At 38.1% G+C, this 27,464-nt stretch overlaps 2 protein-coding genes across 5 annotated transcripts in view; both read right to left on the bottom strand.

The window, feature by feature from the left end:
* Nucleotides 1–27,464, bottom strand: part of FAM151B (family with sequence similarity 151 member B) — a 47,046-nt gene that overhangs the window by 18,140 nt on the left and 1,442 nt on the right. For 2 of the 4 annotated variants that reach the window (XM_027604521.2, XM_027604523.2), the window contains exons 2-4: nt 20,545–20,670; nt 9,005–9,170; nt 3,737–3,954 (exon numbers count right to left, since the gene is read on the bottom strand). In XM_027604521.2, coding sequence (XP_027460322.1) covers nt 3,737–3,954; nt 9,005–9,170; nt 20,545–20,670 — 510 coding nt within the window. The remainder of the gene's footprint in view (nt 1–3,736; nt 3,955–9,004; nt 9,171–20,544; nt 20,671–27,464) is intronic. The other 2 variants (XM_027604522.2, XM_027604524.2) reach the window with 1 other exon arrangement.
* Nucleotides 17,674–18,722, bottom strand: LOC113928661 (aminoacyl tRNA synthase complex-interacting multifunctional protein 1-like). Its single transcript, XM_035727542.1, has one exon. The coding sequence runs from the start codon at nt 18,692–18,694 to the stop codon at nt 17,762–17,764; it is 933 nt and encodes a 310-aa protein (XP_035583435.1). The 5' UTR covers nt 18,695–18,722; the 3' UTR covers nt 17,674–17,761.

Here is a 27,464-nt window from a genome sequence, read left to right as displayed (position 1 = left end):
AAATGAAAGAAAGAAATTCAGTTTTTCTAACTGGCATCCTAAAAGTCAGTTAAATAAAAAACTAAATTAAATTACCTATGAGTAGGTAATTTATAGGTATTTTATTAAAAGTTCTATTTGGATTCAGAGTGAATTAAAATACCACTTAATACATGAAAATATTTTGAATGGAAAACAGAGACAAAAAATCAAGTCTAAAATCATACCGCAAGTGACCTAGAGGAAATTTAATAAAACGTTAAAATATTAAAAAAGGTTTTACTAATCTCTCAAGCACAAAAAAAGCAAATTTTGACACTATGTTTATCTTAAAGATTCTAAGACTCTTCCCTTAGGTATATCTGCCTCATTTTTTTTTTTTAAGATTTTATTTCTTTGAGAGGGAGACAGAGAGAGAGAGAGTGAGCAGAAGCACAAGAACAGCGGGAGGGAGAAGCAGACTCCCTGCTGAGCAGGGAGCCTGATGAGGGGCTCAATCCCAGGACCCCGGGGATCATGACCTGAGCCGAAGGCAGAGGCCCAACCAACTGAGCCACTCAGGTGCCCCTATCTGCCTCATTAATATCCTCTATAAACATATTTTCCAGGGTGTCTGGGTGGCTCAGTTGGTTAAGCATCTGCCTTCAGCTCAGGTCCTGATCTCAGGGTCCTGGGATTAAGCACATCGAGCTCCACACTCAGTGGGGAGTCTGCTTGTCTCTCTGCCCCTTCCCCTGCTCATGCTTGCTCTCTCTCTAATAAATAAATAAAATCTTTTTAAAAAGGTAAATAAATAAACTTAGATTTCCCATTGTGTTACTTAAGTATTCTTTTCCAACAGAAAGATGCCTGCTAGGTAGTAGATGTTTAAGAAATAATTATCTTCATGATTATTTTTTGGCTAGTCCAAACTATCTGGACTAGAGTAGAAATAGTAGAAAAATGTCCTGCTTTTTTAATGATTTTATTTATTTATTTAGAGAGAGAGCATGTGTGCGAGTGGGGGGAGGGTCAGAGGGAGAGGGAGAGAGAGAGAATCCCAAGCAGACCATGCTTTTAGCATGAAGCCTGACATGGGATTTGATCCCATGTCCCTGAGATGATGACTTGAGCCAAAATCAAGAGTTGGATGCTTAACTGACTGAGCCACCCAGGCATCCCCAAAATGACTTTTATATATGGGTTTTAAATCATGTTAAGAGACTGTGGAAAACACACTTGCCTGTTTATAAAGGCTTTGGGAAAAAACTTTATATTTTGGGGGGCACCTGGGTGGCTCAGTCGGTTGAGCAACCAACTCCTGATTTCAGCTCTGGTCATGATCTCAGGGCTGTGAGACTGAGCCCCTCATCAGGTTCTGCGCTGGGTGTGGAGCCTGCTAGGGATTCTTTCTCTTCCTCTCCTCTGCCTCTCCCCGCTTTGTCTCTCTGTCTCTAAAAAAAAAGAAAGAAAAAAATTATATTTTCAAAATAACAGCCTCTATGGGGCACCTGGGTGATACAGTGGGTTAAAGTGCCCGATTCTTGGTTTCTGTTCAGGTGGTGATCTCAGGGTTGTAGACTGAGCCCCACGTTGGGCTCCGCACTCAGTGTGGAGTCTGCTTGAGACTCTCTCTCCCTCTCCCTCTGCCCCTCCCCTGCAGAATAAATAAATAAATAAATAAATAACAGCCTCTATCAAAAACAGGCTGTAAAAAATATTGGTAAATAAAGGAATATTTTACCTGCTTCTTCCTCTGCCTTTCTCTATCTCTCTGTCTCTCATGAATAAATAAATAAAATCTTTAAAAAAAAAAAAAAGAGGGTGCCTGTGTGGCTCAGACGTTAAACGTCTGCTTTCGGCTCAGGTCATGATCCCAGGGACCTGGGATGGAGGCCCGCATCAGGCTCCCTGTTCCGCGGGAAGCCTGCTTCTCTCTCTGCCTCTGCCTCTCTCTGTCGCTCATGAATAAATAAATAAAATCTTTAAAAAATAATAAAGGAATATTTTATAGAAAGCCTATGTGGATATGTTAGTTTAGCAGCTGAATTCCTCATGAAAGAAGGGCAATGTTCTGCTTTCCTTGAAAATCTGAAAAACTGTATCTTTGTAATTAGAAAAAGGGATTGCTAACAGAAGCTGTATTTACATGACTATAAATTTATAAACTCTTTTCTAAATCTGTGAAATAAGGGGTGCCTGGGTGGCTCAGTCAGTTGGGCATCTGACTCTTGATTTCCACTTGGGGTGCAATCTCAGGGTTGTGAGATCTGGCTCAGAGCTCAGCATGGAGTCTCCTTGGGATTCTCTCTCTCCCTCTCCCTCTGCCCCTCCCCCCACTCACATGCACAGCTCCCCCAAAAATCTGTGACATAAGAAGTAATGAAGCATAAAGCACATGTTGGTAATGACAAGAGGGCAATGGGAAAAAAGCAGCCTGGACACATTCAACACCAAAATGACTTCAAAGTCCAGATACAGTCTAATTCAGTTAAAGCTTGAGGTTAAGCCAGAATTATACTAAACAGTGACAAAAGGAGTTTAGAATCAGTAAGGAAGTTACTAAACTATTTCTAGTTTACCTTATTTAAACACTTTGAAGTATAAGCAATATTCTTTAATGAAACTAATAAAAATTAAAATGATTAAAAAATTAGAATTATGGTAAAGCATATTATTCTTTGTCTCAATCACATCAATTGGTGGCCCAGAGGGTTAGAACCTAAATGTCACTACTCACTAGATAGCAGTTACTCTAATCTTATGTTGGACTAAAAAGTTAACATCTAAAAACAATAATTGCAGGGGTGCCTGGGTGGCTCAGTCAGTTGGGCCTCTGCCTTCAGCTCAGGTCATGATCCCAGAGCCCCATGTTGGGCTCCTTGCTCAGCAGGGAGCCTGCTTCTCCCTCTGCCGCTCTGCCTGCTTATGCTCTCTCTCTCAAATAAATAAATAAAATCTTTTAAAAAAACCCAATTATTGAAAATAAGTAAAAGATGAATTCCCTGAACACAGGATAAAGACTAACATCTCCATAGGCTCTAAATACCTTCTTAGTTTATTTTTACCATGTGGACAGGTGCTCCAGAGCATTTGATTGCTACGAGCTGTTTACCTGTAAATCACTGCCTAGGGATATATGAAGAAATAAAAAGATGAACCCAAATAGCATAATCAGTTTCAACCAGGAAAAAGCTGAATGTCAAGTCGATCCTGAAGTGAACAGGTGAAAGGAAAGAAGGGAGCCAGCCTAGAGGAGAGTCTCATGGCCTCCCACTCCCCTGTCCAGCCAAAGAGAGGAAACTAGCAGTCCACTGGTGGAGCCCCTTTCAGTGTCCATGGAGTATAACTTGTGCTCTTCAACAACACACTCCTAACTTCTGTCCTCACATCACTGGGGAAGTTTTTGTTACTACTTCTTTATCTTTCTTCTGACATTGGAAGTTTGCTCCAAGGTAAAAAAAAAAAAAAAGTATAGAATGTTTTGCAAGTTCAGAGAGACCAACTCAGGATTTGTTTAAAGTTTGTAGAGGCAGCTTTGGTTAATGTAGACCATGCAAATTTCCCATCGAAGCTTGGTGACACAGTGTCACAAACAAATGCAGTCTATGTGAAATAAACGAAAGAGTCATACAGATGCCTTTAGGGCTAGACCTTTATATCCATTAGGCTCTTAAATTGTGGAATAAGTTTTTGGTTTTGTACTTAAACCTGTTATTTTTATATTTCGAGTGGATTTTAATTTGACCAGTACGAAATACATTTTAAAAATCATTACCTTCATTAACTTTCTCAGGATGCCATCCTGTTGTCCAACCCAAAGAAAAGGTCACATTAGGAAAGAAGGATGTTACCATGTCTATAAAAGGTTTTGCATCCACTACCCTGCTATTTCCATTTGGACCCGGAAGAATATCAGCATTAATCCACACAGGACGTTTCAGATGCCTCTTCACATTCTCCAGGAGCATCATGGATGGTTCTACAGCTGCCAGACTAAAAACATAGTTGTTGTCAATGAGACGTATTCCTAAAGTAAAAGTAAAAAGTTCTTTCAGACTAGTGGTTTCAATGTTTTCAACTTCCTAACAAAAGTGTAGTAGGATAATGCCTGAATTAAATAAAATCAAAGATCGTATAGCACCAGAGGAGAAAGTTAACATATGCTATATCTCAAAATGTTGATTTATACTTATTATTATGAGGATACCTTAAAGGTTCTATAAATACATGAATAATGCCACTACTTGTAGACAGGCTGAAGTTTCAAAACTCTGTATTAGGAACACTCAGTATAAAATAACTTAAGAAAAGACATAAATATTCACTCATTAGAGAATGTATAAATAAGACTTAAAAATTAGATATACTCATAACTTGAAAATTCACATTTATGAAAATACCTACAGTAAAACCAGGCACTGTGTCTCTAATACTGACTCATAACCCTAGAGAAAAGAGCCTCTTTTCCTTCATGTATTCTTTTAAGTTTGGATGCATAAATATGTTTCTAAAACTGATTGCAAAGTATAAAATTATAACATCCTCTTAAAGCTTTTATACATTTCATAAACATCTTTTCTGGAAACTAGAGACAACTATATTTTAGTTACTATTTATTTATTTATAAAGATTTTATTTATTTATTTGACACAGAGAGAGAGAGGGACAGCGTCAAGAGAGGGAATACAAGCAGGGGGAATGTGAGAGGGAGAAGCAGGCTCCCCGCTGAGCAGGGAGCCCAATGCGGGGCTCGATCCCAGGACCCTGGGATCACGACCTGAGCCCAAGGCAGACGCTTAACGACTAAGCCACCCAGGCACCCTATTTTTTTTTAAAGATTTTATTTATTCATTTGACAGAGAGAGAGCAAGCGAGCACAAGCAAGGGGAATGGCAGGCAGAGGGAGAGGGAGAAGCAAACTCCCCAGTGAGCAGGGTGACCGATGTAGGGCCTGATCCCGGGGATCACAACCCAAGCCAAAAGCAGTCACTCAACCAACTGAGCCACCCAGGCATCCCTTTAGTTACTATTTAAATAAAAAAGCAGTTTTACTCTTTTCTCTACATCTATTCTAACTGACATCTATAGATTTTGAAACAGTAAGGTTTTAATCAGCCTACATAAATTTTACTTATTTTTTAAGATTTATTTATTTATTTATTTTGGGGAGGAGCAGGGGGAAGGGCAGAGGGAGAGGAAGAGAGAGAATCCTCAAGCAGACTCCCTGCTGAGAGCAGTGCCCAACACAGGGCTCCATCCTAGGACCGTGAGATCATGACTTGAGACAAAATCAAGAGTTGGACACTTAACCAACTGAGTCACTCAGGTGCCCCCATAAATTTTACTTTTTAAAATAAATACACAAACTTTACTGGACTAGTACACCACTTATAATTCTGAATCTCTTCTAAACCTTTGAGGTCTAAGTTTGCTTCTGAGAAAATTAGCTTTTAATGACTACTACAGTGGGAGGCTAAAACTTGGGGAGACGGCTGTTGGAGGGGAGAACATTCAGTACCCTCTCCTTACATTTCCATCTTTCTTAACGGATTGAGTCCTCCTGCCTAGGTTTCCACACTCTTCAACTCACTCCTTTCAGGCCTCCTACTCTAAGAAGAGAAACTGATAACCTCATTATTTATTAGGTCATATTTATTAGTGAGCAAGGATACTGCTCATTAAAACCAGAGGAAGCCAGCCTCCAGCCTGTCACTCTGCTCCCATGTAGTGAGCTTCTTTTTGTTCATTCTTCTCCCTCTGAAATGGAGGCCCTAGATGTTAGTGGATTACTAAACTCTAATGCTGGGCCTTGCAGAATTTAATTCAGATGCTGTCATTTCTCTGTCTCAAACACTTTCTGCCTTGATCAAAATCAGTGCCATGTTAAAACCACAATTCTAAGATCTGGCATCCCCATTTTTGGTAGAAAGCAACTTATATCTGTGACTCCTTGCTTGTCTGCAAGTCCTGCAGCAGCAGCCAAGTTCCTGTGGGATTCTGCTCTTCATGGATGGAAGAGGAGGAAAACCTGAACTAATCCACGCATGTCTGCCACCAACATCTCTTTTTCCAGAAAGAATTTTGATTTCTTAAGAAATTTGGTGTCTGTGGAGGTTGGGTTAAACACTAATTTCCAGTTTACATTCAGGGGGGAGATTCTTAGGCTTTCTCAATTTAGTAAGGTGATATATATGGGGCTGTTCAATAATGGTTTACTACTGGTTAACATCAGCAGACAGCATTTTCTCCCCAAAATTGAAATTACACCAGCGTATATGAAGTGTCTACTATGTGTAAAGCACCGTGCAGTTAAACCTAAGGAGTTATGACACAGAACATAATGAAAAAGAATTTAATACATGTATTCTATTTTTATATGTAAATAATTTAATTATTGCTAATATAGACTATGTTAATGCTACTTTCCCTTACCAATAACTTAAATAAGAAAACAAAACCTATATTAAGAAAAACCTAAAACCTTACTAAAGAAAATAAAACTTTTTGTGTTGTAGTTTTTATATTTCTGGAACAGCAAGTTGACAAAACAATGATAAAATTCTTCTTGAAGAGTAAATGTTGAGGAAAAGCCATATCATTTTAGGGGGAAAAAAAAAGACTGAGGATGTATTTTGCCCAACAGCAACATATAATGTATACTTCAAAGAATAACATACCATGTTCCAGAAAAAATTTTAGTACTTAGTTATTATTTGTATGCCAAACAAAATAACTTAGAGGCATAAAATAAGAACTAGTAAAATTTGAGTAATAGGTCCATCGGCTCCTGTTACAGAGGTAGTACAGAGTTCTGGTTCACAGTGAGAACTCTCCAGCCAGGCTGGTAGATTTCCTACCAACTATGTGACAACAAGCAGTCTACTTCCTCCTCTGCCTCTGTTTCCTTTATCTGGAAGTGAGGATGAAAGCAATAAGCTGCCTCCCAGGATTGTTATGAGGATTAAATGAATTAACACATTCAGTGCTCTTAGAAAAGTGTCTGACACAGTATACATGTCCATATAACTGTTAGTTAAATTCATTCCCCTTCAAATGTGTTATGACCAAAAACTTTGCAAAATCCTTTTCTTAGTGGCTCAGCTCATGTGTGTGTGGTAGCTGCTAGGAATGAATGAGTTGATCTGACTAGTGAGGAGCCAAAGAATGTATCAGAGAGAACAATTCAATGGGCAATAGTAAACATACACATGAAAAGGCAAGGATAGCTAAAACTCTGAGTTACCAAATATTAAAGATCAAATGTTTTATTTCATGGTACAGAGAAAACTGAACTAGCTCCAGGAAACCTGGGATCTCGGCCTAGCTCAGCTGTCAAGTTCAGCTATTGTTCTTGGGTCAATTATTTAACTTCTCTGGGACTAAGTCTCTTTGTCAATAAAATAGAGTTGGACCATTCGACACTCTAAGAGCTTTAAGATCTTAAAATAGTTCTCTCCGGGAGGGGGGGGGGGGGCGGGCGCCTGCGTGGCTCAGGTTGTGATCCCAGGGTCCTGGCATTGAGCCACGTATAGGGGCTCCCTGCTCAGCAGGGAGTCTGGTTCTCCCTCTCCTTTCCTCCTGGCTTGTGCTCTCTCTCCCTCACTCTCTCAAATAAATAAATAAAATCTTAAAAAAAAAAGGTCTCTCATTCACCAAGAGTGTAATGAGGTTGACTGGTATATTTAGCCCTACAACAAACAGAGTCACCTTAATAATTCTGTAAGTAAGAATTCCAAATCTTATTAATTTCTTGAGAATATTCTATTTAAAAATATTGTTCATAGATAAGGTAGGTTTACCACAAATCCTAGATTTTTTCTTTTCTTTTCTTTTAGATTTTATTTATTTGAAAGAGAGAGAGTGAGCAAGAGAGAGCACAAGCTGGGAGGAGAGGCAGAGTGACAGGGAGAAGCAGACTCACCACTGAGCAGGGAGCCTGATGCGGGGCTTGATCCCAGGACCCTAGGATTATGACCTGAGCCAAAGGCAGATGCTTAACCCACTGAGCCACCCAGGTGCCCGAAATCCTAGATTTTCATAGCAGTCACCTTCATGGGACTTATGGTGAGCTTTTGTGATATCACACTATATTCCTGGCTTTATCTATAATTTTTACACTGCCAAAATACCACAAAAGTAAAATTTTCCATGACAGCCAGAGAAAAGGAAATAACACTTAATCTTGCTCTTCATTGTCAATGCTTCCAAATATTATTTATAAAGAACTCTTGGGTTATTGAAAGACTTCTAGATAATTCTCCATATACAAATATAACATAAATCAAGTAGGATATGCATTAACTACCCAAACTACTACGAACTCTCTCTCTCAGACTATTTTTTTTTTTTTTAAGAGGGGGAGTGGGGGGTAGGCAGAGGGAGAAGAGAATCTTAGGCAGGCTCCATACCCGGCACTTTGCACACTTTGCACTCGGGACTTGACTCACAACCCTGAGATCATGATCTGAGCCAAAATCAAGGGTCTGATGCTTAAATGACTGAGCCACCCAGGTTCCCCTCAGACTACCTTTTTTTCTTTTTTTTAAGATTTTATTTATTTATTTATTTGACACAGAGAGACATAGCGAGAGCGGGAACACAAGCAGGGGGAGTGGGGAGAGGAAGAAGCAGGCCTCCCGTGGAGCAGGGAGCCCGAGGTGGGCCTCAATCCCAGGACCCTGGGATCATGACCTGAGCTGAAGGCAGACGCTTAACCACTGAGTGACCCAGGCACCCCTCCCCTCAGACTACTTTAATGAAAGTAGCATTTTAAATTTACCATTCTATTATCACAATGGTCACTTATGATAAATTCCTTTGCAAAAATGAACTTAATTTTAGCTTCAAAGGGTTCCTAAGAAACAATTTAAGTGACCAACTCAATAGGTCTTAGGTCCCTTCTTGAAACATATTAGTTTGCAATTCCATTTTCAGTTTAAAGTATAAAGTTAGTTAGTCAAGCACAGATATATGAAGCTATTAATCTTTTAATTTCATTGTTACTCTCTAACAGCTAAAAGACTGAAAATGTTTATACAAATACCTCTTGAAATCCAGCTTGATGCCTTTATTGCTTTTTATAACTGCAGTCAGCCATTCCTGTAAAGTATTATCACTATTTGTTTCAGGAGGGTGGGCCATGATCGGTTGGCTATATTCTGATCCATCACTTGGAAGAAGGACATCGGCCTCTATCATGTGAGCAGTGCCTGTCCAAATAAAAGAACTTAAGTTAATGCTAATAAAATAGGGACTGAAGAAGATGTCATGTCCAGTAGCCTTTTGAGGAAGATAAAAACTGACACTTACTGAATAACTACTAAATACCAGGTACCATACTAGGCCTTCATATGATTGTTTGTTTCACAGATGAGCAAACAGATGAAGAGTTAAATGCCTTTCTGTAGATCATACAGCTCTTAAGCTGTTGTTAAAATATTTAATTTCTGGGCAGAGGAATAGGGGACCCTATTCCAACCGGTCCCGGAATTGAGCTGGATATCTACAAGACCACTCTGAACACCCATGAAATCAGCCTGAGATGTAAGAAGACAGATCTGGATCTCTACAAACAAAATATCGCAGGCAGTTGGTTTTGAGGTATGAAGTGGGAGCCAGGATTCCGCGGGTAGATATCAGAGGATAAACAGAAGGGGGAGGGAGCCGAGCCTTCAGAATCCTGCACTGCCAGTGAGTGATAGCCTCCTGCGCTGGGGACTGGGCACAGACTTGCAGACTGGTAGCGAAGGGGAAAAGACTTTAGGGCAGCCCCCCAGACTGAAACTAAGAGCAGCGGGCCGCACGTATGAACTGGAGGTAGCTGGTGGTTTTAGAAGCACAAAGGGGAGAGAGGCGTCCCGACCTGGAGGCGAGAACTGGGAGAGCTGCTGAGGGGCGCACAACCCAGGACGCTGCAGTTTATAGCAGCACAGACAGGAACGGAGATAGTGTGGCCTGGAGAGCTCACTGAAGAACAGATTGCGATCTCTCCGCTCTGAGGCAGAGGGTTGGAAACGATCTCTTTTGCCCTGACTCTTGGAAGAGACGCAGAAAGCCTCCAGGGAAAGCCACCAGAGAACAAAAGCCCCAAAAAACCAGTTTTCACTGAGCCCATCCCCCACCACAGGGGGCAGGGTAACTCTGCCCAAACAGGGTTGCCTAACAGCACGGCAAGCCCCTCCCCCAGAAGACAGGCTGGGAGAACAGGAGGCCAGCAACCCTAAGGTCCCTATAAAACAGGTGCATCTTTCTTGGGTTGTGGTCAATAATTTGAACTCTGTACATTCCGTCAACCACCCCTCAACAAAATGACCAGGAGGAGGAACCCCCAAAATAGGAAAGACTCAGAGACTGTGACTATTTCTGCCAAAGATTTACAAATGGATACAGATATAACCAAGATGTCAGAGATGGAATTCAGGGTAGCAATTGTGAAGATAATAGCTAGAATGCAGAAATTGATTAATGGCAACATAGAGTCTCTAAGGGCAGAAATGAAAGCTGAATTGGCAGAACTTAAAAATGCTATCAATGAGATCCAATCTAATCTAGATAATCTAACAGCTAGGGTAAGCGAGGCAGAAGAATGAATTAGTGATCTAGAAGACCAATTAATAGACAAGAAGGAAAAAGAGGAAACCAGCGAAAAACAACTCAAAATCCATGAAAATAGAATCAGAGAAATAAGTGACCCACCATGAAACATTCCAATGTCAGAATTATTGGAATCCCTGAGGGGGAGGAGAGAGAGGAGTAGAATATATATTTGAGCAAATAGTAGATGAGAACTTCCCTAATATGGGGAATTAAACAAACATTCATGTCCTAGAGGCCGAGAGGACCTCTAGGATCAAGGGGAAAACAGGCCAATGCCCCGGTACATAATAGTAAAACTCTCAAATCTTAGACCAAGGAAACCATCTTAAGGGCAGTTAGGGGGAAGAGATTCCTTACATATAGAGGGAGGAACATCAGAATAACGTCAGACCTATTCACAGAGACCTGGCAAGCCAGAAAGGACTGGCAAGACATATTCAGGGTACTAAATGAGAAGAACATGCAGCCAAGAATACTTTATCCAGCAAGGCTGTCATTTAGAACGGATGGAGAGATGCAGAGCTTCCAAGACCGGCAGAAATTGAAAGAATATGTGACCACTAAGCTGGCCCTGCAAGAAATATTAAGGGGGGTTCTATAAAAGGAGAAAGACCCCAAGAGTGATATACAGAAATTTACAGAGACAATCTATAAAAACAGGGTCTTCACAGGCAACATGATGACAATAAATTCATATCTTTTAATAATCACTCTCAACGTGAACAGCCTAAATGCTCCCATAAAATGGCACAGAGTTGCCAAATGGATAAAAAGACAGGACCCATCCATATGCTGTCTACAAGAGACTCATTTTGAACCTAAGGATACATCTAGACTGAAAATGAAGGGATGGAGTTCCATCTTCCAGGCCAACGGACCTCAAAAGAATGCTGGGCTAGAAATTCTTATATCAGACAAATTACATTTTAAGCTAAAGACTGTAGTTAAAGACACAGAAAGACACTATATCATTCCTAAAGGGTCTACCCAACAAGATCTAACAATTATAAATATCTATGCCACCAACATGGGAGCAGCCATCTACATAAGCCAACTGTTAACCGAAATAAAGAGTCATATTGATAACAATATGTTAATTGTAGGAGACCTCAATACTCCACCCTCAGCAATAGACAGATCATCTAAGCAGAAAATCAACAAGAAACATGAGCTTTGAATGACACCCTGGACCAGATGGATCTCATAGATATATACAAACATTCCACCCTAAAACAAGAGAATACTCATTCTTCTCGAGTGCACATGGAACTTGCTCCAGAATAGATCACATACTGGGTCACAAATCAGGTCTCAACCGATACCAAAAGATTGAGATTATTCCCTGCATATTCTCAGACCATAATCTTTTAAAACTGGAACTCAATCACAAGAAAAAATTTGGAAGAAATTAAAACATTTGGAACCTAAAGACCACTCTGCTCAAGAATGTTTGGGTCAACCAGGAAATCAAAGAAGAACTTAAACAATTCATGGAAATCAATGAGAACAAAAACACATCAGTCCAAAACCTATGGGATACTGCAAAGGTGGTCCTAAGGGGAAAATACATAGCCATCCAAGCCTCACTCAAAAAAATAGAAAAATCCCAAATTAACCAACTAACTCTACACCTTAAAGAACTAGAGAAAAAGCAACAAACAATGCCTAAGCCACACTTTAGAAGAGAAAAAATTAAGATCAGAACAGAGATCAATGAATTAGAAATCAGAAACAGAGTAGATCAGATCAACGAAACTAGAAGCTGGTTCTTTGAAAGAATTAATAAGATTGATAAACTATTGGCCAGACTTATCCAAAAGAAAAGAGAAAGGACCCAAATTAATAAAATTATGAAGGGGGAGAGATCACGACTAACACCAAGGAAATAGAAACAACTATTAGAAATTATTATCAACAACTATATGCCAATAAATTGAGGATTCTGGAAGAAATGGATGCCTTCCTGGAAACCTATAAAGTCCCAAGACTGAAACAGGAAGAAACTGACAGCCTGAATAAGCCAATAACCAGTAACGAGATTGAAGCAGTGATCAAAAATCGCCCAAAAAACAAGAGTCCAGGGCCTGATGGATTCCCTGGGGAATTCTACCAAATATTCAAAGAAGAAATAATACCTACCCCCTGAAGCTGTTTCAAAAAATAGAAACAGAAGGAAAGCTTCCAGACTCATTCTATGAGGCCAACATTACCTTAATTCCCAAACCACACAAAGACTCCATCAAAAAGGAGAATTTCAGACTGATAGCCCTGAAGAATATGGATTCCAAAATTCTCAACAAAATCCTAGCTAATAGGACCCAACAATACATTTAAAGGATCATCCACCACAACCAAGTGGGATTTATCCCAGGGATGCAAGCGTGGTTCAACATTCGCAAATAAATCAGTGTGACAGAACACATTAATAAGAGGAGAGAGAAGAACCATATGGTCATCTCAATTGATGCAGAAAAAGCATTTGACAAAATACAGCATCCTTTCCTGATTAAAACTCTTCAGAGTATAGGGATAGAGGGAACATTCCTCAAGTTCATAAAATCCATCTATGAAAAACCCACAGCGAATATCATCCTCAATGGGGAAAAGCTGAGAGCCTTTCCTTTAAGATCAGGAACACGACAAGGATGCCCACTCTTGCCACTGTTGTTCAACATAGTACTAGAAGTCCTAGCAAAAGCAATCAGACAACAAAAAGAAATAAAAGGTATTCAAATTGGCAAAGAAGAAGTCAAACTCTCTCTCTTCGCAGATGACATGATACTTTATGTGGAATATCCAAAAGACTCCACCCCCAAATGACTAGAACTCATACAGCAATTCAGTAATGTGGCAGGATACAAAATCAATGCACAGAAATCAGTTGCTTTCTTATACACTAACAATGCACCTGTAGAAAGAGAAATTAGAGAAACGATTCCATTTACAGTAGCACCGAAAACCATAAGATAACTTGGAATAAACCTAACCAAAGAGGTAAAGGATCTATACTCTAGGAACTACAGAACACTCATGAAAGAAATTGAAGAAGACACAAAAAGATGGAAAAACATTCCATGCTCATGGATCGGAAGAATAAACATTGTTAAAATGTCTATGCTACCCAGAGCAATCTATACCTTCAACGCCATCCGAATCAAAATTCCAATGACATTTTTCAAAGTGCTGGAACAAACAATCCTAAAATTTGTATGGAATCAGAAAAGACCCCGAATCGCCAAGGAAATGTTGAAAAAGAAAAACAAAGCTGGGGGCATTCACGTTGCCTGATTTCAAGCTATATTACAAAGCAGTGATCACCAAAGACAGCACGGTACTGACACAAAAACAGACATAGACCAGTGGAACAGAGTAGAGAGCCCAGATATGGACCCTCAATTCTATGGTCAAATAATCTTCGACAAAGGAGGAAAAAATAGGCAGTGGAACAAAGACAGTCTCTTCAATAAATGGTGCTGGGAAAACTGGACAGCTATATACAGAAGAATGAAACTCAACAATTCTCTAATGCCATACACAAAGAGAAACTCAAAATGGATGAAAGACCTCAATGCAAGACAGGAATCCATCAAAATCCTAGAGGAGAACATAGGCAGTAACCCCTTTGGCATTGGCCACAGCAACTTCTTTCAAGATTCATCTCCAAAGGCTAGTGAAACAAAAGCAAAAACGAACTTTTGGGACTTCATCAAGATAAAAAGCTTCTGCACAGCAAAGGAAACAGTCAACAAAACAAAGAGGCAACCCACAGAATGGGAGAAGATATTTGCAAATGACGCTCCAGATAAAGGGCTGGTATCCAAGATCTATAAAGAACTTCTCAAACTCAACACCCAAAAAACAAATAATCAAGTCAAAACAAACACTTCTCCAAAGAAACATATAAATGGCTAACAGACACATGAAAAAATGTTCAACATCATTAGCCATCAGGGAAATTCAAATCAAAACCACATTGAGATACTTAGAATGGCAAAAATTTACAAGGCAAGAAACGACAAATGTTGGAGAGGTTGTGGAGAAAGGGCAACCCTCTTACACTGTTGGCAGGATTGCAAGTTGGTACAGCCAATTTGGAAAACACTGTGGAGGTGCCTCAAAAAATTAAAAATAGAACTATCCTATGACCCAGCAATTGCACTACTGGGTATTTACCCCAAAGACACAGATGTAGTGAAAAGAAGAGCCATATGCACCCCAATGTTCACAGCAGCAATGTCCGCAATAGCCAAACTATGGAAAGAGCCGAGATGTCTTTCAACAGATGAATGGATAAAGAAGATGTGGTCCATATATATGATGGAGTATTACTCAGCCATCAGAAAGGATGAATACCCAAGTTTTACATCAACATGGATGGGACTGGAGGAGATGATGCTAAGTGAAATAAGTCAAGCAGAGAAAGTCAATGATCATATGATTTCATTTATTTGTGGAACATAAGGAATAGCATGGAGGACATCAGGAGAAGGAAGAGAAAAACTAAGGGGGGGGGGAATCGGAGGGAGAGACAAACCGTGAGAGACTATGGACTCTGAGAAACAAACTGAGGGTTTTAGAGGGAGGGGCATGGGGGGATGGGTTAGCCCAGTGACAGGTATTAAGGAGGGCATGTATCGCATGGAGCAACTGGGTGTTATACGAAAACAATGAATCGTGGATCACTACATCAAAAACTAATGATGTATTGTATGGTGACTAACATAACATAATAAATAAAATAAAATAAAATAAATAAAATAATATTTAATTTCTTCCCAGTACACAGCAAAGTGAATATACAAAGGAAAGATTAATAAGTATTTGTTGAAGTTTCTGAGAATAAAAATAATACTTTTATCTTCTCACTCCTCAAATTAGAAACCGTAGATATTTATTGCTTATAGTCACACTTTTCCTGAAGATGTTACAAAAGCTTTTTTAAATACATTTTTTATTCTCAAAAAGACTTAATGTTTTCTATTTTTCTTACCAGCATACTTTTTAATATGAATGTGTTTAAAATCTAAATGCTAATAAATAAATAAATAAATAAAATCTAAATGGTGAAATACTGTAACATAAAATTACATTTAACGTAATAACTTCTGTAACAACTTTGACTATTCTGAGATCTGGATGGGTTGACAATGCAATACCAAGTGGTACTTTTACATTGTTCCTCCTGTACTCTGTTTTTTTAAATCATAGACATTGTTGAAAATCCAGTTTTACATGTTAGCCAAACTGCAACAGCTCTATTACTAATAGTTATACTAAGTTTAAATATTCTGGGAGAAATGAGATAAACCACTGAAATATAGCCTTCATGTCTCTAGGATCCTCTCTTTTCCCTTTAGACTAAAAGGAAATCGCAAAACTAACCATGGCTGAAAAAGGGGATTTGTGAAGAGCATTCCCAAACTATAAAATCTGGGGCTCTGGTTTTGCCTAACAGAATGTTAAAAGGACATTATCTGAAGACTAAATAACCTACGAAAACTTCCCAGATCAACATCAGACTGTCAGTAATTGGAAATGACTTTCCATTAGCAATTTTAAAAACAAGGCGAATGGATGGAACTAGAGGGAATTATGCTAAGTGAAATAAGTCAGTCAGAGAAAGACAATTATCATATGATCTCACTCATATGTGGAATTTAAGAAACAAGGTAGAGGATCATAGCGGAAGAGAGGGAAAAAACTCAAACAAAATGAAACCCGAGAGGGAGATAAACCATAAAAGATTCTTAATCTTAGGAAACAAACTGAGGGTTTCTGGAGGGGAAGGGGGTGGGGGGATGGGGTAACCAGGGGATGGACATTAGGGAGGGTATATGTTGTAATAAGCACTTGGTATTATATAAGACTGATGAATCACAGACCTGTACCCTTGAAACAAATAATACATTATGTTAATTAACTGAATTTAAGTTAAAAAATAAAAAATTAAAATTAAAAAAAATAAAAATTTTTAAAAAAGAAAAGGTTAAAAGTGAAGTATCCACATTTAATTAGATATTTCTAGCATAAGATTTCAGCATATACTATTATGAATTGTAAATTTTTCACGATTTTTTCCAAATTTTTAGTTGTTGTTACATAGAAATAAAATTTGTTTGACTTTGGATCCTGAGATTTTCTAAATTTACCCATGAATTGCAATCATTTATCTGTAGCAACTTTTTGATTTTCTATATACACAACCATACTGTCTGTAAGTAGTACTTTTATTTCTTCCTTTTTTCCATTTTTAAAAATTAACATGCGGTGCCTGGGTGGCTCAGTTGGTTGGGCGTCTGCCTCAGCCGGGGTCATGATCCCGGGGTCCTGGGATAGAGTCCTGTGGGCTCCCTGCTCAGCGGGGAGTCTGCTTCTCCCACTGCCCCTGCCCCCTGCTCATGTTCTCTCTCTTGCTCACTCTCTCTGTCTCTCAAATAAATGAATAAAATCTTTTAAAAAATGAACATATAATTCACAGACCATAAAATTCACACTTTTAAAGTATACCATTCATGGTTCTTTTTATTTTATTTTTTTAGATTTTTAAAAATTTATTTATTTGACAGAGAGAGCACAAGCAGGGGGAGTAGCAGGCAGAGGGAGAAGGAGAAGCAGGCTCCCCACTGAGCAAGAAGCCCATACACAAGAAGGGGGAGTGGGAGAGGGAGAAGCAGGCTCCCCACTGAGCAGGGAGCTCAATGTGGGGCTCCATCCAGGACCCTGGGATCATGACCTGAGCCAAAGGTAGACACTTAACTGACTGAGCCACCCAGGTGCTCCAACTTAGTGGCTTTTTAGAATATTCAGAAGGCTGTGCAACAACCACCAGTACCTAATTCCAGAAAAACTTCATTATCCCAAAAAGAAACCCTGTACCCATTAGCATTTACTCCCTATTCTCTACTCTGGCCAGCTCCTGTCACCCACTAACCAACTTTTTCCTGAGTGTTGCTTTTGCTAAAATTCATTTATTACACAATCACTGTGTGGTTATTATGTGTTAGGCACTGTTTTAGGTATCAAGGATTCAATACTAAACCAAAGTTCCTCCTTTTGAGGAGAAAGAATAACAATTAAAAAATATCTTGGGCGCACCCGGCACTAAAGTGGTAAGGATTTTTTTTTTTTTAGGTACAAGTGACAAATATATTTCTTTTTATTGTTATTAAAGTTTTCTCAAATGTAGTTCAGTAAATGAAGTATTTTATTTTATTCCACTGTTGGTCATAGTTTGAGCCCTACACACTCCCTTCCCTTTCACCTCAAAGGGAGCTCCTTTGTATGTAGCTACACACTCATCATTAGTAAAGAGATCAGGCTGGATCTGCTCCCAAATCTTCTTAGGATTCAGCTCCTTGTCAGGTTCTCCAGGAAAAGCATCAAAAACAATTCTGTCTCCAGGAACAGACCCATTAGGAGGTGCCAAGATTTCAACCTTCTCAGGTGAACTAGCACACATTACCATTGCTTGAGATACTACTCCCCTCATCTTTGCAGGTTTCAGGTTACAAAGTAAAATCACCATCCGATTTTGCATCTGTTCAAGAGGAACATGATTCACCAGGCCACTGACAACTGTTCTTGGGGCTGTTTCTCCAACATCTACTTCTTCCACATATAAAGAATCTGCATCAGGGTGTTTTCTGGCCGTGATGATACAACCAACTCGAAGATCCAGACGAGAAACATCTACTGGCTTAGAGTCAGCGCTTCCTGCTACTGAATGCTGTTTTTTCTCCTTTTTCTCTCCTTTCACTTCAATTTTCTCTTTCATCTTCTTTTCTTCCGCTCCTCCTCCTATCTGTTCTTTGGCACCAGAAGTTATAGTTGTTATTGGTCTAGACTGTATCACATTTTCAGAAACTGTGGAATTAGCTTGCAGCAGAGTACCAGATGGAAATGGTATTTGTTTCACTCCATTTTGAATTTCTGCCTGAATTAGCTCTTGTTTCAATTCTTCAATTTCTTTCTTTAATTTAGCATTTTCAACTCGAAGTTTCTTCTCTTCTCTCAAAGTTGCCTGCAAAATTGCTTTCTCCTTAAGAAGAGCAACTTGCTGCTTTAAATAGTCAATAATTTGATCTGCTTCTGCACCCTTCTGTTCCAGTCTCTTCAGAAGAGCACCATTAGTTGCCATTTTTGCCAAGAAACGGCAGAAAATCCGTCTGTCTGATTCTGGAGTTAGCTCTTTTAATGTCCAAGCTATAATTTATGAATCGGTGGACAGAGCAACCTGGGGAGCCTCACCCGGGCAGCCTCAGTCCGGCAGTAAGGATAGATTTTAATCAGTATTAACTCCTGCAATAGGGAAAGGAACCCACCATGTGCTGAACTCAATTTCTATTTGTACGAAGGTGCCTGGACCTTTCAAAGGGGGAATGAATGAATAAGGAGGAGGGTGGGCAGGGTCTCAGTAGAGTCAGGGAAGTGAAAAATTACAAAAATCAAGGGAGGTTGATCCATGGAAAACTCTGGGTTTGCTAACTGGTGCCTGTTCAAGTTAGGCTCCTACTATCCCACAGAGAATGAGAAATAGGGGCCTTATCTTCAGATGCTGACTAGAAGGAATAGTAAATTCCTTTGGCATGGTTGAATTTTCTCAGGCAGGCATTTTAACGGTAGCTAGAGGTCATCCTAGTTATGAGAACTTGATCTATTAGAAACTATGTTAGAGTTTGTTCAAGTGTTTATAGACCAAGGTTAAGTCTAGATGAGAAGAGTGCTCAAGGAAGCCTGGCTAGAGTTTGGTCAAAAAGAGAATCTTTGTCAGTTGTTTCCAACATAATGTTTTGTCCTTTTCCTCTTAAGCAAAGTTGAGATAATTATTGTTATCACAATTGAAAGAATCCTAAATAATAAATTAATTATATACTTGGAATAATTTTCTAAAAGTAGAATAAATATATCAAAGTGTATTTAAAAATATATATATATCTTGGGCGCCTGGGTGGCTCAGTCGGTTAAGCGTATGCCTTCTGCTCAGGTCATGATCTCAGCGTCCTGGGATTGAGCCCCACATGGCCCCCTGCTCTGCAGGGAGCCTGCTTCTCTTTCTGCCTCTGCCTGCCATTCCACCTGCTTGTGCGTGCTCTCTCTCTCTGTCAAATAAATAAATAAAATCTTTAAAAGAAATAAATAAAATGAAAGATATCTTTACAATAAAAGAAATATATATATTCAGATACATTATCCAGATACATAATTGAGTAGGATGCAAAAGATACATAGATTTTTTACAATAAAACTTGGGACTGAGAAGTTTTCCTCATTGTACCAGGTCATTTTGAGCTATGCCCCAGACCTCTCTAGTAATATGCTTTTAGTCTCCTATGCTGCTGTAGCCAACATGGGTACTTCATAGGAAGAGGCTAAAAAAACTGCTAATGTGTTCATCTATAATGAAGGGATATATATATATATATGTGTGTGTGTGTGTGTGTGTGTGTGTGTGTGTGTGTGTATTTTATATATATATATGTGTGTGTATATATATATATATATATATATATATATAAAATTATAGATTAAGTTAGTAAACCAAAGTCTTGGTTTCTAGCCTAAGCATAAATACTGCCCAAGGCAATTAATTATAAATTAGTATACAATGGCTTCATCCATCTATCAACAAATATTTATTGAACTTCTCCTTAGTTCACTATGAAAGACACAAAAATATGTAAGACATACAACACTGATCTTAAAAACTTACTCAAGTCACTACAGTATATAAGCAAGTATAATAATACATTGAGAGTTTCAAATAGACACAGAAAAGGTAAATCACTTCTGGAAAATAAGAAAATTCTTCCATTATGGAAATTTGTTCATTTTGTAAACAAAATGAGATCTTTTATAAAAATGTTTATGTCAGCCTAGAATTTACACTTTGATCATCTAAGTCTTTGATACCTACAAATATGTCCAGATATCAAAAAAAGAGCTGAATTAATTTATCCTGTGTAAATACAAGAAACTGTATTGACTTACTTTTCAGTGCCTCATTCAGTTGTGCCTTGTGGTTAGCTGCATGATACCAGACGATCTCAGCGCCATCTTCTGTTGTGATCAGGTTATTTCTCAGAAAATATTCTAGTATATTTTCACTCCAAGATCCTAAAACAACATTTATGTCAAAACGAATGGATTGTTTTTTATAGTGTAAACATTTTTTAATAAGAATGGGCAGAACATACTTTGGGGAAGAACATAAAGTAATTTAACTGGGAATTATATAAGGTCTTAAAAATTGAGAACAAGTATTATGATGTGCAGTTATATATTATATACACAAGCATGCTATATATGATATAAGTAATAATTAGTAAGCATATAGGATAGTCTATCTGAAACTCAGAAGCATGAGGAAGTATGGAGGAAGAAAAAGAAATGGGAAGAAGCAGATACTTTAAAGCAAGAAATTTTACATGATATTGTCTCTAATCCTGGACTATAACTAAGTAAAATGTATGTGAAGTCATATTAAAAGCTATATTAAAACTTCTTAAATTTTGTGCAACTTAATTGTTTTATCCACCTGAGACCCCATTCCATATTTATGTTAATTTAGAATCTTGTAAGCATATTCACCTTCGGATTATGAATCTCAACAACATTTATATGAGTGACCAAACTCCTGAATTAGTAATTATAGATTTATCTAGCATGTACAAATACAGATAATTCCCATATCTATCAACTACTTTTTGGCTCACCAGATTTTCTCTTAATTAAGCCTTAAAATATGTGAGTTAATCAAGACTAAAATACTTGAATCCAAGTCTACTCCACACTATGTCATATCCCAATATAACAATGAGAAAAATAGTTATCTACCTAATTCTTATTTATTCAAACATTTTAGTGCCTGCCAATTGGCTGCAAATTCCTTATGCATGAGATTATGTCTTCTATCAATTATTTATTAACTCTGCCTAATAACTGTTAAAAACCTACAAATGGCCAGCAGAAACTGCCAGTAAGACATTGAGAAAAAGTAGATTTTGATTAGAGAATGGAGGGACATATAAAGAGAATTTCTAACTAATATGCATGGAACTTAGCAACCACTCTGTATATCGGGCTACAGAATAAAGGTGAGAGTTAGCTGCAGCATCCACTATAGCCCAAAACACATGGCTCTCTTTAGCATATGCAACAGTCACAGACTATTCAGACTCAGATGAAAATACATAGTAATTTTTAAAATATTTGAGTTAGGCATTTTTAGAAGGCAAATTATAGGCTAAACAGAAATGTCCTACAATGGGAAAATAATTAAAACATAGTACATCTTCATGATAAAATATGTGACTGATATGGCTGTTAAGTTTTTGAGATATACCAAAAGTCTCACAGAAATGGTAATCATGCATATTATTAGAAAAAAACTAAAAGTTAATTGTGCATATTGGGTATGTCTGTGGCACCTTTCAACTAGACACACTGCATTCACAATTTTTATAAGGGCAACTTACAAATTAACAATTAAATACCATAATTCCAGCAATTAAAAACATTTGAAGTAAAAAGTTCTCCTTGCCCTATTAATGGGTGAAACTGACCTTACACTTACCCACACAGTGTATGTATTTAGAATTTAAGAAGGCTCCAATTACCTATGATCTAGTGTATTATTGCCATTTTAACTAGGCTATAACTGAAAATAGGACAAAGAGAAAGTCAAAATTAGTTGTAATTTTTTAATTAGGACTTTTTGGGAAGTAGTTTTAGGTTTATAGAAGATGTGCCCTCCTCTATTTTTTTACATCTTTTTGGAGTGATGGAAATGTTTTAAAATTGATTGTGGTGATGTTTACACAACTCGGATACACTAAAAACCACTATATTATATATGCTTTAAATAAGTGAATTGTATGGTATGGAAATCATCTCTCAATGAAGATTTTTTTATTTTATTTTATTATGTTATATTAATCACCATACATCATTAGTTTTTGATGTAGTGTTCCACGATTCCTTGTTTGCGTATAACACCCAGTGCTCCATTCAATACGTGACCCCCCTTAATACCCATCACCAGGCGAAACCATCCCCCCACCCCTCTCCCCTCTAGAACCCCCAGTTTGTTTCTCAGAGTCCACAGTCTCTCATGGTTTGTTTCTCCCTCCAATTTCCCCCCTTCATTTTTCCCTTCCTACTATCTTCTCTCTTTTTTTTTTTTTTAACATATATTATTTGTTTCAGAGGTACAGGTCCGTGATTCATCAGTCTTACACAATTCACAGCACTCACCATAGCACATACCCTCCCCAATGTCTATCACCCAGCCACCCTATCCCTCCCACCCCCCACCACTCCAGCAACCCTCAGTTTGTTTCCTGAGATTAAGAATTCCTCATATCAGTGAGGTCATATGATACATGTCTTTCTCTGATTGACTTATTTCACTCAGCATAATACCCTCTACTTCCATCCACATTGTTGCGAATGGCAAGATTTCAGGGTTTTTTTGATGGCTGCATAATATCCATATATATATATATATATATATATATATATGCGCCACATCTTCTTTATCCATTCGTCTGTTGATGGACATCTTGGCTCTTTCCATAGTTTGGCTATTGTGGACACTGCTGCCATAAACATTGGGGTGCATGTATCCCTTTGGATCACTACATTTGTATCTTTGGGGTAAATAACCAGTAGTGCAATTGCTGGGTCATAGCATAGCTCTATTTTCAACTTTTTGAGGAACCTCCATACTGTTTTCTAGAGTGGCTGCACCAGCTTGCATTCCCACCAATGGTGTAGGAGGGTTCCCCCTTCCCCGCATCCTCGCCAACACCTGTCGTTTCCTGACTTGTTAATTTTAGCCATTCTGACTGGTGTGAGGTGGTAGCTCATTGAGGTTTTGATTTGGATTTCCCTGATGCCTAGCGATGTTGAGCACTTTGTCATGTGTCTGTTGGCCATTTGGATGTCTTCTTTGGAAAAGTGTCTGTTCATGTCTTCTGCCCACTTCTTGACTGGGTTATTTGCTCTTTGGGTGTTGAGTTTGAGAAGTTCCTTATAGATTTTGGATACTAGCCCTTTATCTGATAGGTCATTTGCAAATATCTTCTCCCATTCTGTCAGTTGTCTTTTGGTTTTGTTGACTGTTTCCTTTGCTGTGCAAAGCTTTTTATCTTGATGAAGTCCCAATAGTTCATTTTTGCCCTTGCTTCCCTTGTCTTTGGCGATGTTTCTAGGAAGAAGTTGCTGCGGCTGAGGTTGAAGAGGTTGCTGCCTGTGTTCTCCTCTAGGATTTTGATGGATTCCTGTCTCATATTTAGGTCCTTCATCCATTTTAAGTCTATTTTTGTGTGTGATGTAAGGAAATGGTCCAGCTTCATTCTTCTGCATGTGGCTGTCCAATTTTCCCAACACCATTTGTTGAAGAGACTGTCTTTTTTCCATTGGACATTCTTTCCCGCTTTGTCGAAGATTAGTTGACCATAGAGTTGAGGGTCCATTTCTGGGCTCTCTATTCTGTTCCACTGATCTATGTGTCTGTTTTTGTGCCAGTACCATACTGTCTCGATGATTACAGCTTTGTAATAGAGCTTGAAGTCCGGAATTGTGATGCCACCAGGTTTGGTTTTCTTTTTCAACATTCCTCCGGCTACTTGGGGTCTTTTCTGGTTCCATACAAATTTTAGGACTTTTTCTTCCATTCCTTTGAAAAAAGTTGATGGTATTTTGATAGGGATTGCATTGTGTATATAAAGATTTTTAAAAAAGAAAAAGTTAAAAAAACACATTTACCCTTTGACCCAGAAATTCCACTTTCATAAACTTATCCCATAGACAGATATGCTTATAGGTGGAAAATGACACATTTGATGAATGTGGTTATTTTCACTCTTGCTATTACAATCAATGTTATAGCAAATATCCTAAATATCCATCAAAAGTGGATTCATTAAATAAATTATGGTTTATCCATGCAAAGGGACATTATGCAGCCATTAAAAAGAATGAGGCAAATCCATATGTATTGATACAATCTCAAAGATACGTTAAGTGGGAAAAAAGCACAATGGAGAACAATTTGTAGGAGTACTGTGGCAGGAAGAATAATGAACCCCACCCAAAGATGTCCACATCCTAATTCCTGTAAACTATAAATATGTTATATTACATAGCAAGGGTAAGTAAGGTGACGAACAAAATTAAGGTTGCTACTCAGCTGACTTTGAGGTGGGGAGATGAGCTGTGATTATCCAGGTGGGCCCAGTGAATCACAAGATCCTTTTAAGTGAAAGAGAGAGGCAGGAGAGTCAGTGTCAGAGTGATACAATGTGAAAAAGACTGAACCAGCCATTGCTGCCTCTGAAATGGAGGAAGAGACCATGAGCCAAGGAACTCAAGCAGTCTCCAGAGGATGGTAAAGGCAAAAACACTGATTCTCTCCTAGAGTGTCCAGAAGGAATGCAGTCATGCTGCCACTTTGATTTTAGGTCAGTGAGACCATTTCAGACTTCTGACCTACAGAACTATAAGATAATAAATTTGTGCTGTTCTAGCAACTAAAAACTAATGCTCTAAAAAATTAGTTTGTATATTTAAAAAAGTAGGAGAAAACCATAAAAGAGATACATAGTATATGGTGGCATGTATACTATGTTCTTAAAAGTCAGGATTGTTAGTGTCAATCAAGGGAAAAGGCAGAACTGAAAAGCATTTAGTTGGGGTGTGAAAATTGCAATCTGGGGAGTTTTTAAAAAAACTCAAAGCCAGGGGTTTTTTAAAGCCAAAAAAAAAATGCTTATATATATTGTTTACAAAAAATTTTAATTGGTGTTAATGGCAGAAAATTAATCTTAGCTAAACATAACTGGTTGCTAAGGCTATCACTAAGAAAAAGTCTGTTACTGCAGTAAGTTGCAGGTATTCGTGCAGAGTCCTTGAAATATTTGCAGTTTAGCCCAGTTCAAAAGTTCAGGGTTCTACCTGATGAGAATGTGCATAAGGCCCTCCTCCTTAATTGCCTTCTGGCTCCATTTTAAAACCCCTTGACATAAGTTATTCCATTTTATTTTACCAGTCACATTAGAAAATATATCAAAAAGTTACTATTGGCATTGTGTGGACTTTTTTTCCTACTTCAATATATTTTACAAATGCTCTATAATGAGTATGTATTATGTTTACAATCAGGAAAAAACTTAGGCTGAAAAAAGATTATGTCACCAAAGCTGTCTAATGTGACTACTTAGGTTTATGTAAAAGATACTATAATCCTCTGGGGGCCCCTGGATGGCTCAGTCAGTTAGGGCCCCTGGGTGGTTCAGTAAAACATATACCTCTTGATTTCAGCTCAGGTCATGATCTCAGGGTCCTGGGATCGAGCCCCACACCCAGCTCCTTGCTCAGCAGGGAGTCTGCTTAAGATTCTCTCCCTCTCCCTCTCCAGCCCCCTCGATATCTCTTAAATAAATAAATAAATCTTAAAAAAAAAAAAGAAAATGTAACCTTCTGGAGTATAACGCCTGGTTTAAAACACCTCTAACTCTGGGGTCAAGGGACAGGGACACACTAATTACCAGCTTCTGAAAATTGTATAACAAAAAGCTGGAATAATTCTTGACCACATCCCTTTGTCTTCATTTCTCACTCTCACCCAATTCCAAGAGAAATCAGACTGACCAAAACTACTCCCCATTTGATCGAATGAAATTACAGATCAGGTAAATGTCACTTTCAGCCAGGACCTCAAGATGCGACAGTCTACCCCCTCACCACTCCTTTTCAACATCACACTAGAAGTTCTAGTTATGCACCAAGACAATAAAAGTAAATAAAAAGTATACAGATTGGGGAAGAAGATATAAAACAGTCTTTGTTCACAGATGACATGATTGTATATGCAAAGAATCTGAAAGAATCAACACAAAAACTCCCAGAATTAATAAGTGATTGTTGCAAGCTTGAAGGATACAAGGTTAATATATTAAAGTCAATTGTTTTTCTACTTACCAGCAAAAAACAAGTGGAATTTGAAATGAAAAACACTATACCATTTACATTAGCACCCAAAAAGCCAAAAATACTTAGGTATAAACCTAACAAAATATGTACAAGACCTATAAAAAGAAAACCACAAAACTCTGATAAATGAAATCAAAGAACTAAATGGAGATATTCCATGTTCATGGATAGAAAGACTCAATATTGTCAAGATGTCAGTTCTTCCAACTTGATGTACAGATTTGAGCAATCACAATCAAAATCCCACTAAGTTATTTTATAGATATTGACAAACTGATTCAAAAGTTTATATGGAGGGCCTAAAAACCAGAATAACAAAGAGGTGACAGTACCCAACATCCAGACTTACTATAAAGCTACAGTAATTAAGTCAGGGCAGTATTGGTGAAAAAACAGACACATAGATCAATGGAATAGAACAGAGAGCCCTGAAGTAAACACCCTGTAAATATAAAGTCAACTTATCTTTGACAAAGGAACAAAGGCAATACAATGGAGTAAAGATAATCTTTGTAACAATGATGCTGGAACAACTGGACATCCACATGGAAAACAATGAATCTAGAAACAGACCTTACATCCTTCACAAAAATTAAACATAAAACTGTAAAACTCCTATAAGATAATATAGGAGAAAACCTAGATGACCTTGGGTATGGTGATGACTTTTTAGATACAACACCAAAGGCGCCATCCATGAAAGACATAATAGGTAAGCTGGACCTCATTAAAATGAAAAAACTTTTGCTCTACAAAAGTCACTATCAAGAAAATGAAAAGACAAGCCACAGATTGGCAGAAAATATTTGCAAAAGGCACATCTGATATTGGACTGTTATCCAAAATATTAACACTTAAAACTCAAACAATAAGAAAATAATCAAATTTATTTCAAAAATGGGCCAATGACTTTA

Source organism: Zalophus californianus, chromosome 5 (genome assembly GCF_009762305.2).
Source record: "Zalophus californianus isolate mZalCal1 chromosome 5, mZalCal1.pri.v2, whole genome shotgun sequence".
In the NCBI taxonomy this organism is placed as follows: Eukaryota; Metazoa; Chordata; class Mammalia; order Carnivora; family Otariidae; genus Zalophus; species Zalophus californianus.
The sequence above is the reverse complement of the archived record's forward strand: the minus strand, read 5'-3'. Positions and strand labels throughout refer to the sequence as shown.

Coding starts and splice junctions, on each gene's coding strand:
- LOC113928661 (XM_035727542.1), bottom strand. CDS start 18,694: ATGGCAACTAATGGTGCTCTTCTGAAGAGACTGGAACAGAAGGGTGCA.